The sequence below is a fragment of the Dermacentor andersoni genome, chromosome 11 (assembly GCF_023375885.2).
Source record: "Dermacentor andersoni chromosome 11, qqDerAnde1_hic_scaffold, whole genome shotgun sequence".
Classification (NCBI taxonomy): domain Eukaryota; kingdom Metazoa; phylum Arthropoda; class Arachnida; order Ixodida; family Ixodidae; genus Dermacentor; species Dermacentor andersoni.
The window spans coordinates 110,221,113-110,235,540 of NC_092824.1; the positions used below are offsets into that span (position 1 = coordinate 110,221,113).

The 14,428-nt window shown below is 45.6% G+C and overlaps 1 protein-coding gene and 1 long non-coding RNA gene across 3 annotated transcripts in view; one reads left to right on the top strand and one right to left on the bottom strand.

Moving 5' to 3' along the window:
• LOC129386932 (uncharacterized) overlaps positions 1-13,241 on the top strand; it is a 69,236-nt gene extending 55,995 nt beyond the window's left edge. For both annotated transcript variants that reach the window (XR_008614259.2, XM_055075402.2), the window contains 3 exons: positions 9,874-9,954; positions 11,060-11,192; positions 13,013-13,241. Coding sequence is in view for 1 of the 2 variants with exons in the window: in XM_055075402.2 (XP_054931377.1) it covers positions 9,874-9,954; positions 11,060-11,080 (102 nt within the window). In the remaining variant the exon portion in view is untranslated. The remainder of the gene's footprint in view (positions 1-9,873; positions 9,955-11,059; positions 11,193-13,012) is intronic.
• Positions 1-14,428, bottom strand: part of LOC126539614 (uncharacterized) — a 99,727-nt gene that overhangs the window by 60,771 nt on the left and 24,528 nt on the right. The gene's annotated exons all lie outside the window — the stretch shown is intronic.

Sequence of the window (14,428 nt, forward strand, 5' to 3'; positions counted from 1 at the left end):
CAGTGGTCGAGGGTGCGCCCAGTAGAAGCAGTACCTCGCACATAAGAAATGCGCATTTTCTGCAAACTATTTTAATAATTAAGCAAATCTTTGCACTTCATGTTTAAGTCTACAGCATAAACGTATCGCTGGTTTCCGTAATAGTATTGTCGAAGTTATACGCAACAAAGTACGGTCAACATAAATTGCATGCAGTATTAAAAAAAAAAGGCAGCAGATGTGTGTGACCTTCGAAGTATTACAACTCTATTTCCAGCGAAGCTGTTGCTTTCGAACAGTTGCAAAAAAAGTTTGTTTCTATTGACTATATCTGGTGCTTTAAAAAGTTGCCTTTGTAAATTTGACTGTTCTGTTTGAAAACTCTGTTGAAAACTGTTGAGCACTTCTTGCTGGGAATTTCTAAAAAGCCAGTAATTCATCAACGCACATCTTACTTCACCATAACATTCACCCTACCTACCTTCTTTTCTGCCCCGTCCCCTCCCCCCCCCCCCCAATCACATTTTCCACTAGATTTGATATCAGTTGAGTTCACAGTTTTCCTGGGCAGCGGGATAAATTCTCTGTTCGCAAAACACGTTCATAAAACTCCAGGTTACGGTAAAATACGCTTGTATGCGTAATTTACTGTAAATGCCTTAATTAGTCCCCTGTCTTTGAAGTTTACCTACATACTGCCTATAATGCGCCCTTCATTTTCGCCAATTATTAACAAAATGCCTTGTTTAGGTTACCGAGTACATCGCTGAAACAAAGTCGGTAGATGTTATGACGCCTGAATATAGGGAAAGAAATTTCCTATTTGTTCCTATTAGTAATTTCCTACAGTAATTATTTGCAGGTCTTCTAACTGGAGCAGGAACGTAAAAAAAAATTTTTGCAGATTGCAATTACCATGTCCCCTACCCGCTTTCCACAAAATATAAACCTGTTGTAAAGTATAGGTATGTCGAAGCATAGCTGATAGCAGCCATATCACAGGCCCTAAAGCTTGTATAAGAATTTTTTTCACAGTGGCTGTGTTTGATCCAGCCTTACCTCGCACCGAGAGTTTTCATAGCGTACCACCATTTTTCTCTAAATCTGGTCTTGGTGGGCAGCGGTCAGAGTTCTCTTCCACTTGTTAAGCACGCTCATAGCACTCTATAGTGCTTGTACATGCAATTTATTGCGTAAACAGTCACCAAACAGTACGAATCTGTTTCCTTTAATTTAGTGAGGACATCAGGTGAAACTAATATACCGCGTATGAAAAATTGAAGAAAAGAAAAGAGGGTTCAATAATTATTCTTACCGCTTCTAAATAAGCTAGAAATACTAACACTTAAAACGCTGCCTATTACTTCAAAGTATAAAATATACGAAACCCAGAGTTCTCTTTGGACATTGCGAAACCTAATAGCAGCAGCTTGATGCTTTTGAACACTTGCTTATAATTCTTTTAACACTGTATTTGATCAACATGCATTTACCATCGCACATAAACTTGGCGTATTGTTCCACTTATGTCCGCAAAATTTGACCTCCGTTGCAGTTGTAATTATGTCAGTGGGGCCGTCTAAGTTTAACACCGCTCGTAAAAAAGACTAATAACGTTATGGACCACCTGCATATATATTATACTGGAAAATGCGCATTTAACCCACCTGTTCTGAACATTGCCTACATATTCTCAAACCAAGCCCTAATTTTCCCCATGTATAAAGAAGGTACGTTGTTTAGCTCACTGTGGACACCGGAGAAACAAACTACCAATCTCGTATGATGCACGAAAACGCATGGGAAAATGGGGTTTCAGTAATTATCTGCAACAATTGCATTTAAAGCAGGAAAATGAAAGTTTCGCAACGCATTGCGCTTAAAATTCTCTATTTTCACGGAATTCCTAAAACAACAACACAGGAGATGGTTGACCGTCTCTTGTGCTGTTATTTTAGGAGTCTGTGACACATTTAGATTAGCGGCAGCATGACACTCTGGAATGGCAAGTTGGGATTCATGGTCGTTTTATTCCTTCTGTTGTCCTTATCTTGGGTGCGCTGTTACAAACCTTACCATGAACACTCTGGAATGCTTCAATGAATAACTTTCTTCAAAGGGTGCAATGAACACCGGATAAACATGTATCGCTCGTCACTCAGTACAATGTTTCGCACTTCCAATAAAAATGAGCACCGTGCCCCGCATGTGTTAAAGAGGATACCGGAGGGAAACAACTAAATGCCGTGTATAACGCATAGGAATTGCGAGAAAGCGACCATGGATAACTGTTTTCAGTGAACATAAGCAACCTACACAGTGCGAACTTTCGGTACACGTCACGAAAAAGTGGGCCTCGTTTTTCAAAATACGGAATATGTGCTGTTTATTTCTCCTGTCGCAAAATAAGTAATAGTGTAGCTGTTATGTAAAAGCAGCCCTAAAATGAAGTCGTCAAAGTCAGAGATGACACATTCTTTCAGAAAAAATTCCTTATTGTTCTATTGGTATTGATATGGCTCAGAACGTTCGACCAAGGTCATTTTCACTAGCATGTTTACGATGAACCGTGATTGCACAATGAAATTGGAAAGTTATACCTTTAAAAGGTGTGAATAGATTGTTGATGGCGTTAATAAGCTGAAACTGCAAATATACGGAGGCTATCTCTATAAACAGAGAATAAATGGTTCCGACATTTGATAAACCAACGATCTCATGCCGTAAGGCACGCCAGTCGTTGGGCGCGGCTGATTGTAATACTTTTCTCCAGGCTTCCCCCTCGCACGCAGGTTAAATGCACCAAGCTGATTGTGTTTTCTAACACGGCAATAGGGTTCCCAAAAACCTGGGCATGATGCAAGTTACGCAAGCTGACGTTTGTTAGGACGGTAACTGATCGGCGTCAGGCGCTCTCCGCAACGTGAGTGTGTCTACAGTGCGTCCCGAGAAGGCACGAAAGACGTAATCTTCGCTGTCCAAGCAGGGGATGCGTATTAAAGAAAAGCATTACTATGCGATTGCTCTTCCGAAGAAAGAAAAGTTAGCTTCAGCTGTAGTTTAGTTTGACTTTCACCCGCCGTGGTTGCTCAGTGGCTATGGTGTTGGGCTGCTGAGCACAAGGTCGCGGGATCGAATCCCGGCCACGGCGGCCGCATTTCGATGGGGGCGAAATGCGAAAACACCCGTGTACTTAGATTTAGGTGCACGTTAAAGAACCCCAGGTGGTCAAAATTTCCGGAGTCCTCCACTACGGCGTGCCTCATAATCATAAAGTGGTTTTGGCACGTTAAACCCCACAATTATATTAGTTTGACTTTCCAGCCTGCAGCCGATAGTGCCCACCTTGGAGAGTTGGGGGGGGGGGGGGGGGGGGCAGGTGCCCCCCTTTTCCCCTCGGTAGATACGCCTAGGAATGCGGAACCATCGTATGAGTGACGTGTACAGAAAGGTAGAAGTGCCTGGAGCAACACTGTGCTTTGAAAATTACTGAATACTCGTCGAATCACACGAGGCACGGTGTTTAGGGTTCATTGACGTGCGAAGCACGTCGTGCAACGAGTCAGAAACATGTGAACTAATGTTTAGCCTAATTAAAGTCTTATTAGAGAGTTCACTGATTCAAGTGTTTCAGAGTATCGTGCCTCCGTTATTCACATATTTTCCCAAAGTCCTAAAACAACTGCATAAGACAAAATCTTGAAGTTCGACGAAGACGGTGGGAATGTGACGTGTAATGTCTGTGTAGTCTTTAAGGTATCTAGTTTAAATGGACGCATTGCGAAGAATTGCTGAACCCTTGGTTATTCCTGATTTTGATGCAGGCTTGTAGTTAGTTTTTCCGGTGTCGTTGGTGAACCATTCGGGACACCTTAATTGTTTATATTTCGTGTAAATTAAGTAAATGTTGTGGGTAATACGTACGCAAATTTGAAAATATGTGGGTTAATTGCGGTATTTGAAATAAAGTACGAATGGAAGGGCTGAGTAGGGTCATGAGTATTAGTTGTTTTACGGGCAACACGAAACTGAGTCTGCTGCCATGGCATACCTACATATGCGATTAAATTGAAAATGTTTACCCTTTTCGGAACTCTCTCTCCAACTTTTGACTTTCTCTCTCACTTGCCGTCTTTCCTGTGTTCACTTCCTTTTTACTTCCAATCTTCTCAGCAGCAAGGGTAACAAGCTGTCTGTGCAAAGCTTTTGGAAAAATGGTAAACCGGCGATTAATCAGCTTCCTAGAGAGCAGCAACAAACTAGACCCCCTTCAATGCGGTTTCCGAGAGGGAAGGTCGACAATAGACCACCTTGTCCGCATTGAGGCAAACATTAGAGATGCCTTCATTCATAAACAGTTTTTACTTTCAGTGTTTCTCGACTTAGAGAAAGCGTACGACACGACGTGGCGATATGGGATCCTCCGCGATCTTTCCGCGTTGGGCGTCTGTGGGAACATGTTAAACACAATCGAAAGCTATCTGTCTAACCGTACTTTTCGGGTAAAGGTTGGTAATGTTTGTCTTATCTAAATCATTCACCCAAGAAACTGGTGTTCCGCAAGGGGGCGTACTTAGTTGCACACTGTTTATTGTTAAAATGAACAGCCTACATACAGTCGTTCCACGGGCAATGTTTTATTCCGTTTATGTTGACGATGCACAAGTAAGTTTCAAATCTTGCAATATTGCTGTCTGCGAACGGCAAGTGCAGCTTGGGATAAACAAATTGTCTAATTGGGCGGATGAGAACAGCTTCAAAATAAACACCCAAAAAAGTACCTGCGTACTCTTCTCAAACAAAAGGGGGGGTAGCACCACTGCCTAGTATTACGATCAAGGGAGACCTCCTCTCTGTGAGCAGCCAACATAAATTCCTGGGAATCACTTTAGATTCAAAGCTCACGTTTATTCCCCATATTCAAAATCTGAAAATAAAATGTTTGAAAACAATGAACCTTCTCAAGCTTCTCAAACTACATGGGGTAGTGATCGAAAGTGTCTTTTGAACTTATATAACAGTCTTGTCCGCTCCCGCCTTGATTACGGAGCACTAATTTATAATTCTGCAACACCAAGTGCATTAAAAATCCTAGACCCCGTCCGCTATTTGGGTATCCGTCTTGCGACGGGCGCTTTCAAAACAAGTCCAATCCAGAGCCTCTACGTAGTCAAATCAGTGGTCACTTGATCTACAACGGTCATATAGCAGTTTCACATATTTCCTGAGAGTACAAGCGAACATTGAACATCCTTGTTATCCAACCGCAAACGATATCGCCGCTGCTACGCTCTTCCATAACCGGCCTGCAATGAGGAAGCCGTCTGCTTTGCGTGTGAGGAACCTAATTGAGGAAATGGGTGTTCCCCTCCTTGAACATTGTCCTATGACTCAAGCGAAACTGTTACCGCCTTGGCAGTGGCAGATCATAGACTGTGATTTGTCATTTGTAGATGTCGGGAAACATGCGCCAGAGGCACGTATTAAAATGCATTTTTTAGAACTCCAGTATAAGTACTCTTGCACTGAGTTTTACACGGACGCTTCCAAGTCGGATGCAGGGGTTTCTTACGCAGCCACTGGCCCATCTTTTTCAGAATCCGGCGCGCTGCACCCGGAAACTAGTATATTTACGGCAGAAGCCCATGCACTATTGTCGACAGTGAATCATATAATGAAATCAAAACTTCGAAAAACAGTCATATATACAGACTCTCTAAGCGTCGTAAAAGCCCTGAATTCACTCTCTAAACACAAGAATCCTATACTTGTTGAGCTCTACTCCGTTCTCTGCAGAGCATACATATCTAACCAGCATATCATTATATGCTGGGTACCTGGCCATAGAGGTATTGAGGGAAATGTTCTAGCAGACCAAATGGCCAGATCAATTACATCGCAAGCTACTCTTACCGCTGCGGTCCCTGCTAGTGATCTGAAGCCTCTCTTACGAAGAAAACTACGGAACCACTGGCAACGCATGTGGTACGGGGAAACAAATAAGCTCCACGTGATAAAACCACAGTTAGGATTCTGGCCTTCTGTAGCAAAATCACGCCGAACAGATGTCCTATTCTGTCGTCTCAGAATAGGACACACGTTTGGCACCCATACTTTTCTACTCACAGGAAGTGACCCTCCAACCTGTGGTAGCTGCGGGGAGAGGCTTACCATCCTCCACGTCCTCCTGGAGTGCCGGAAAGCCGAAGCGGAGAGAAAGAAACATTTTCCTCTTGCATACCGATACTACATTCCTCTTCACCCGGCTATGTTTCTTGGCAGAGAACCTCTTTTTAATATCAAGGCCGTCCTCAATTTCTTAAATGATGATGTCCTACATGTTATAAGCCCATTACATTCGTAGAGCATCCTCGCTCCAGAGGATGCCGCTGCGACAATTGTGTTGCATAGCACATGCCTCCAGACCCTTGCGTTTCAAGGGCTCTATGGAGGCAGTAGTGCTCTAGCCAATCTTATAACCCTATATATTTTTACACATCGTATTATTCTTTTAAATGCATCTTAATGTTCATAGCACACGTCATACGCCATCGCCATAATCTTATTATACAGATTTTACGTACTTTAGAGCGCCTACTTTTTAAGGCCCCTTTACAGCCACATCGCCCCAACTTCATAGAACTCATCAAGTATATTGCGCACCCATTACCATGGACATGGCGCTCTTTGGCCATACTTGGCCCTTGCGCCATTAAAAATCAAACATTCATTCATTCATTCAGCAGCAAGGGTTAACCTTGTATCGAAAAACAAGGCGTGTTTGCACATATTTGTTTGTAGCGGAAACGCACAGTTGGTGCCCGCGGGAGTTTTTTTTTTTTTTTTATAAGACCTGCAGCGTCCCATTGTTGGGTTCCACGCTTGGCGGCTGGCGTTAATGCCGAAACCTGAACATTTCCAAGGGGTATTTTCTTTCGAAAACTCGCCGATTACTCTCAGAAACAAGGGCGCACCGAAGAATTACTTAAATTTTTTGACCGAAACACAGGGAACTTCCCCCGCTACCAAGCAATTCACTCTGAGAAACCAGGAAAGACGTCGAGACTGATCACGCATTGCCTCGTTTGAAAATGTCTGAGTCAGACTATTGGCCCAGGCTATAACGATCCAAGTTATAACGTATCAACAGTTCCAAGTGGCGACCTCCTCTTGGAAGTTCGCGACGAAAAGCAATATTAAAAACTTTCGGGAACATGTCGGTTTCAGTGACCCCATACCGCAACCATGAATACCATCCACGGTATGATTTCCGATGATGATTCGATGGAGCTGACTGAAACTGAACTTCTTGAAGAATGGAAAGAACGATATGTTGTCAACGTATTACGAATCAAAATAAGGTGTCACAAAAAAAATAATAATTTACCCTAAGCACCTAATTCTCACATTGGGTTGCAGTGAGCTGCCAGAAATCATCGAGGCAGGCAACCTCCAAATCCGAGTACGGCCCCAACCCTCTCCGTTCATTCAAATGCCAGAGATTCGGCCGCAGTTCCCAGAACTGCCGAGGCCGACTGACCTGTGCACACGGACACCTAGCTCATTACTGCAAATACCCTCTACACTGTGTAAACTGCACGCCGCACACTCGCTGTCCGGCCCTCCTGGAAAAGGTAGAAACAAATCGTAGCAATTAAGGTAAAAGAGAACCTCTCACTCAAGGAAGCAAGGGGGCTGGTACCTTATTCGCAAAAGAGGAGCGTGAGGCGGCAGCGTCAGGACGCCTTCCAGTGGCTGACCGGCTGACGCATAAGTGAGCCGGCGGCAACGCCGTCTGCCTACTTGGTGGATACAGCTAGCGCAGCTCCGTCGCCCCAGCAGAAGGGGCCATACAGCTCAGGGCTGGTAGCCTCAAAGGTCTCGTCCGACGTGCAGAGGCCTTCGCATCAAACACAGCGCGTGTCCAGAAGACGCGATAGACATAACACCCAGTCAGTCGCCGCAGACAGCGCCTAAGGAGCGGCGGGATTCTCTCGACCACTCAAAAAAAAAAAAGAAATCTGATCTCACGGCGTCTGCGAAGAGCCCCGAAAAGCTTATCTTCGCCTCTTAAACACACAGCACAATTACTTTGCTTATTATTAAGGCACAAATACCACAATAGAACGTCAGAGTGCTTCTTCGTAACCTCGACGACGTTAGACAATTCTTATACAAATAGAATCCGAAGTTGCGTGTTCAAGAGACACACCTGAAAACAACAAATAGCTTGTCGACACGTCGCCCTTGAAACGCCCCTTCAGGCAGTGTCAGTTCCGGCTATTCTGTTTAATAAGTTATTAACCGTATTTTCTATACCTCAAAGCTGTGACCTCAGAAAAAGCGATTTCTATAACTCGTTTATAAGCTTCCCGAGCTCACATACTCGTGGGAGATTTCAATGCTCGCCCCATTATGTGGGGAGATTATAATGCGACGAAAAAAGTCGATTTGTGGATAACTTCCTAGTAAGCTGCAGGTTTGGCAGCTCTTCTCCTTTACTTAGACTTGACCGTTATAAAGAATCCTTACGGAAATGACCACACTTCGCTGTTATTTTAAAGGTCATTGAGCAACAAGAATGTGCTCCACGTGTCCCTCTCTAGTAACTAGCCTCCGCCAACTGGGATAATTTTGGGGAATCGACTTACGTATGACGACATTTTGTCACCGAGTGTAGTATTCACGACGCAGTATAGCCCATTTTACTACTTTTATGATCGAGGCAGGAAAGAAATTCATCCCACAACCAAGCGGTAACATCGTTGTGGAAGGGCGCGTTTCGCGGTGGAATGATGAGTGCAAGGAGACGCGGAAAAAAGAAAAAGCGTGCTGCGTACGTCGCCTATCCCGAAACTGCAGAGAATTTTAGAATATGAAATCCCGCAGAAGGCGAACACGGCGGCAAGCTAGGAGAATGTCTTGTACGGCATGAATTCAGGGAACAGAAGTGTGGAACTAGCACATGAGGCTCAAGAGCAAGCTTTAGCACGTGCCCAAATCCGACGCGGCCTATTAAATGCCTGAGATAACCGCAGGACAATTCTTAATGAAATTTGTTGCATTTGAGAGAGAAGGTTAAATTATAGTGACGGTTTGAAGCTGAATTTCTATTTAGGGCCTAAATATTGTTGAAAGAATTTTGAAAAGGAAAATGATGGATAGGTGGGCTAGCTGGTAACGCATATTAATAAAAACAGTTCGAAAAAACAATATGTATGCACCAAGTTTACTAATTAACAGCCGGCGGACAAGAATCGATATCGCGGTTTTCTAACGGCATAGGGACGGAACGAAGAATGGTGGGCATCACATTAAGAATTGACATCAAGAGAAAACAAAATGGAGCTGGGCAGATTATGTAATGCACCGGTTTGATAACTGTTGGACCATTAGGATTACAGAATGGGTGGTAAGAGAAGGGAAGCGCAGTTGAGGGTGGTAGATGACTAGGTGGGGGGCGATGGAATTTGCATGCGCTAATTGGCGATCGCAGGCCTTTGTCCTGCAGTGAACATAAGATAGGCTGATGTTAATGATGATTTGTGGTGGTTCCGAAGGACGAGCGATTTGGGAAAGTGTTCTTCTCGAACTGTTTCTTCGTAATTGTACGGGGATAAATGCGCACCCTTTGTATGCTACCCTCATTTTTTGAAGCCAAAATATGTTTTCTGTACAGAACAGTGCTGCTCTATATTAGCTGCACCATACGCATACTACATGCGTCCACAATACAGAACTCATGTGAATTGTTGTGAACCGGGAAGAAAAGCCAACGAGCACCAGATAGAGCCAAAAAGAAAGTTACATTGGTGAACGCTGCCAATCAGGAAAGAGGCGGGTGTTTAACTAAAACCCGGCCCTGTACAAAACTTTGAATTTCAACCGCTGCAGGAGTGCGTGGAGTTGCGTTCTCGAGCCGTCTTCCGTGCGTCTCCTGCCGCCACCAGACGTCCTCCTAGCCAGCAGAAGCAAGTGAGTGCAGACGTTCTCCACGTTTCACAGGCGTCTTGCGCAGTTCGTGTACCGTCAGTCAAAGAGCGTCGCGCTAGTTAAAATGAACCACCGCACATTAATTCATGAAGATGTCCAGTAGTTGAATGCGAAGGCTTATTTGATATGATTCATAGTGAACCAACACCTTTGCGCTAGTGACATACAACTCCTTCGTAATGAACGAAAAACAGCGCGGAAAGACAAGGCCTGTGTTTCTCCCCTTCTAGTCCTTGTCTTTTCGCGCTGTTTTTCGTTCATTACGAAGGAGTTGTATGGCGCTAGCGCAAAGGCCCGAGCCGCCACCATCCGTGACCAAAAATAATACAGAAAAAAGAAGTACGGGCACCCGCCCACTCAGGTACCCGTAGGGACGCGAGAGGAGACTTTGTGCGAAAAGCACAAAGAATCCCCTGTCCCCCGCTCCGTCTGAGTGGCGGACCACGCCGAACCCCATGGGCGCTGCGGCAGGCTCATTGTTGCCGGCTCCCAGGATTTGAAGTGGGTCAGATCCCATGGGCGCTGCGGCTCGTCCTGCCGGCTCCCAGGATTCGAACGTGGGCCCTTGCGAGTGCGAGCTCGAAACACTACCACTCGGCCGACGTCGCGGCACGGTAATCGCCTTGCGAAAAGCGACCGGCAGCGTGTTGCGCAGGCTGCTTATCGCCCCAGGGGAGGGGTGGAAAGGTGCGTGCTATATCAAGGCATGCGCACGACTGGCGTTCGTCTGTCGTAGATCGGAGCACTCCCGCGATATATGCGCGAAACGATGGAGGCAGATTAAATCCGCACATGCGCTTTAACGGCTATGCATGTAAGAAGAGCGGCCGAGCAAGAGTTCATGAATTATGAAAGAGCTGCAACCCGCACAGTAGACGTTTGTAAATTTCTGCGGCCCTACAGATGCTTGTCTTTCGTGAGACACACCTGCACTACACTATGCGCAGCGACACGCAGCTACTGTTTTGCATAAACAATAGCAGTGTCGCAGATGGGGTGGCAAGCATGATCGAACGCAACCTCTGAGAATGCATTTATTTGAGTTGTGTGTTGGTTGTTAAGAATGTGCTACAACGTAACTGCGCAGGATTCCTGCCCGATAGGATAGCGGCGTTGCTCCAGAGCCTGCTGAAGACTTCAGGACGGAACCAGGGTCCACGGCACTCGTGCAGATGCACCTCAGCAGTCTCTTTGACTGCCACTATGACAGTGTAGTGACGGTAGGTGAAGTCTCTTTGACTGCCACTGTGACAGATTGCGATTGGGGGCGCCTTGAAGGTGCTAACGCAATACGTCTTCCCTCCGAAGAATTCAGGTTTCGCCGCTTGAGATGTGGGTGTATGCCTGACAGTAAGTGGAATCGGCGGCAGTGCTACGATGACTAAGACGTGCCATCGCAGCACACAAAGCGAACCGCAGGATGTTGTTGCACTGTGGTTGTGTTCGATAGGATAAAAGGATAAAAGAATACATCACGTTTGCAAAGCACAAAGATTGCGTTGTGCTGTTGCGATAAGTAGTATTACTGTCATAGGTGCACCTTAGCCGTACGTACCAAAATTTTGTGAGATTCCCGAGTAACAGTACAAGAACTATTTTGCCATCAGAGGAATGCGCATACCGAGTGCCTATGCTCTCCGTAGAGGCGTGCGATATTGCTGCGTTCTTAACTAGAACGAAGCTAAAAGAAGACGGGTCTCTCCTTCGTCTGCTATTTAAACTGGGTTTTACCTTAATCGCCGGTCTAGCCACCGTAGCTAAAAACTCTGGTAAAGGAACATGCAACTCATCGATACAAGGACAAACGTGCAACAAGACAGCTGTATTACGAGGTTAAGCTGGGATGCAGTGGAAACGTGGCTTAATCACGGACAATTTTCATTCACTTGTGGTTTGAAACCGGAACAATCTCCCTAAGCTATTGCAGGCGGTCGCGTGATATTCGTGAGATCTTCATTCCCTGCAGGACTCCAAGCTTGCTGGCCATATTGGCAATCAGTAAGAAGAACAAAATAAACGTCGCAGACAAGCAGCCACAAATGCAAGAAAACACGCTCCCGCAGAACAGGAAGCAGGACTACTTGTAACCGCTATAGGGTATGTGGCTTGCGTTGTGCACGAGTCGCTTTCCGGAGTACCATACACAATGGCAATTGCAACTTGCTCAACTTGTGCGTGGAGTTCGATCCTCGAGCTGGTCTGCCGTGTCATTCCCGGCGCCACCAGACGTGCTCCTACCCGCTAACCGAGGTGTACGTGTAGCCTTTGTCGTAACGATTCACAGGCAGCTTGCGCGATGCGTTGTGCCCGCGGTGAAAGAGCGCTAGGAAAAATGAACTGCCGCACACTGAGAAATGTGCAGTAGTTCAGTGTCGCGGGACGTACCGTACTGCCACCATTACGCAATCGCAGGCGTGTCGTAGTAGAATATCGTCTGCGACGGCCTGTAATGAACGAAGAACAGCGTGGCTGTAGTTCCATACGCACAGTAGTTTCTTTTGTGGAGCGGCCGGTAATTCAGTAGGGTGTAGTTCAATGACTGTATGAAACTGGCAGTCAAATGTGGCGAGAATCGCACTGTCTGTGGCGCAGCCTGCGCTTTGCCCTGTAATTATAGTTGTAAGGTTCGTCTATAGAGGCACTTGTGTACGATGCTGCACAATTACACACCTCGGTGCCCTCACCGTGTAGACGCGTGCAAGCACGGCCTGACGATACCAACGCTAAAGTCTTCGTATAGCAACAAACCGAAATTACGTGCAGTCGGTTGTATCCATGCTTACCACATCATTCGATCTTATGCAGCAGCTGCGATTGAAAGTCCCTGCGTTCGCAGTGAGAATGTACCAGACACTCGAATGTCTGCATTAACACTCGAATGTCTGCAACCATCTCATCGAACCAGACTTAGCGTTTATATATTCCACTGCGCACACTTATTCAGTGCAATGGTAGAGCTGCAGATTGCACACAGTGCTGACAAGCCATGCACTGCCTCGCATGACGTACATTCTTTATTGATGTATATGTGTCTTTGCAGACGTGACACTGGTATACCAGAGGCGCTGGCAAGGCCGAGCAACACCTAGGCACCAACAACAGGGCTGCCTCGATGTGATTGGACTCCATCGTGAAACCTGGTCCTGCCGCAGGGAGAACTTGCAACATTTCGTCATGATGTAGTCTCCGGTGCTCAGAACCGCCGAAGTTATCCCGGATATACCCACCCACGATATTAAACGGATGAAAGAGTGTTCCATGCGGCGCCGACAAGCCTTGGCGCACGCAATTACGGAACTGTTACTGTCAGTACACTACAGTGCCACAGAGAGGAACGCCACCTACTGTCACTGCACTACACTGTCATCACGATCAGCCTGGTTAGGCCCACTGCAGGACAAAGGTCTCTCCCGTACTGCTGCTCAAAGAGACACCATCTACCCTCACTACACCGTCATAGTGGCAGTCAAAGAGACACCATCTATCCTCACTACACTGTCATAGTGTCAGTCAAAGAGACAACATCTACCTTCACTACACTGCAACAGTGGCAGTTAAAGAGACACTGTCACTACAGTGGCAGTTAAAGAGACACTGTCACTACACTAAATTGCCACAGTGGCAGTTAAAGAGGGACACTAAATTGCCACAGTGGCAGTTCAAAAGACACAGTCACAACACTAAATTGCCACAGTGGCAGTTAAAGAGAGAGACACAGTCACTACACTAAATTGCCACAGTGGCAGTTCAAAAGACACAGTCACAACACTAAATTGCCACAGTGGCAGTTAAAGAGGGAGACACTAAATTGCCACAGTGGCAGTTAAAGAAAGAGACTAAAGAGACACTAAATTGCTACAGTGGCAGTTAAAGAAAGAGACTAAAGAGACACTAAATTGCTACAGTGGCAGTTAAAGAAAGAGACTAAAGAGACACTAAATTGCTACAGTGGCAGTTAAAGAAAGAGACTAAAGAGACACTAAATTGCCACAGTGGCAGTTGAAGAGACACTAAACTGCCACAGTGGCAGTTGAAGAGACACTAAACTGCCACAGTGGCAGTTAAACAGTCACTACACTAAATTGCCACAGTGGCAGTTAAAGATGGATACTAAAGAGACACTAAACTGCCACAGTGGCAGTTAAAGAGACACTAAACTGCCACAGTGGCAGTTAAACAGTCACTACACTAAACTGCCACAGTGGCAGTTAAAGAGACACTAAACTGCCACAGTGGCAGTTAAACAGTCACTACACTAAATTGCCACAGTGGCAGTTAAAGATGGATACTAAAGAGACACTAAATTGCCACAGTGGCAGTTAAACCGTCACTACACTAAATTGCCACAGTGGCAGTTAAAGATGGATACTAAAGAGACACTAAATTGCCACAGTGGCAGTTGAAGAGACACTAAACTGCCACAGTGGCAGTTAAACCGTCACTACACTAAATTGCC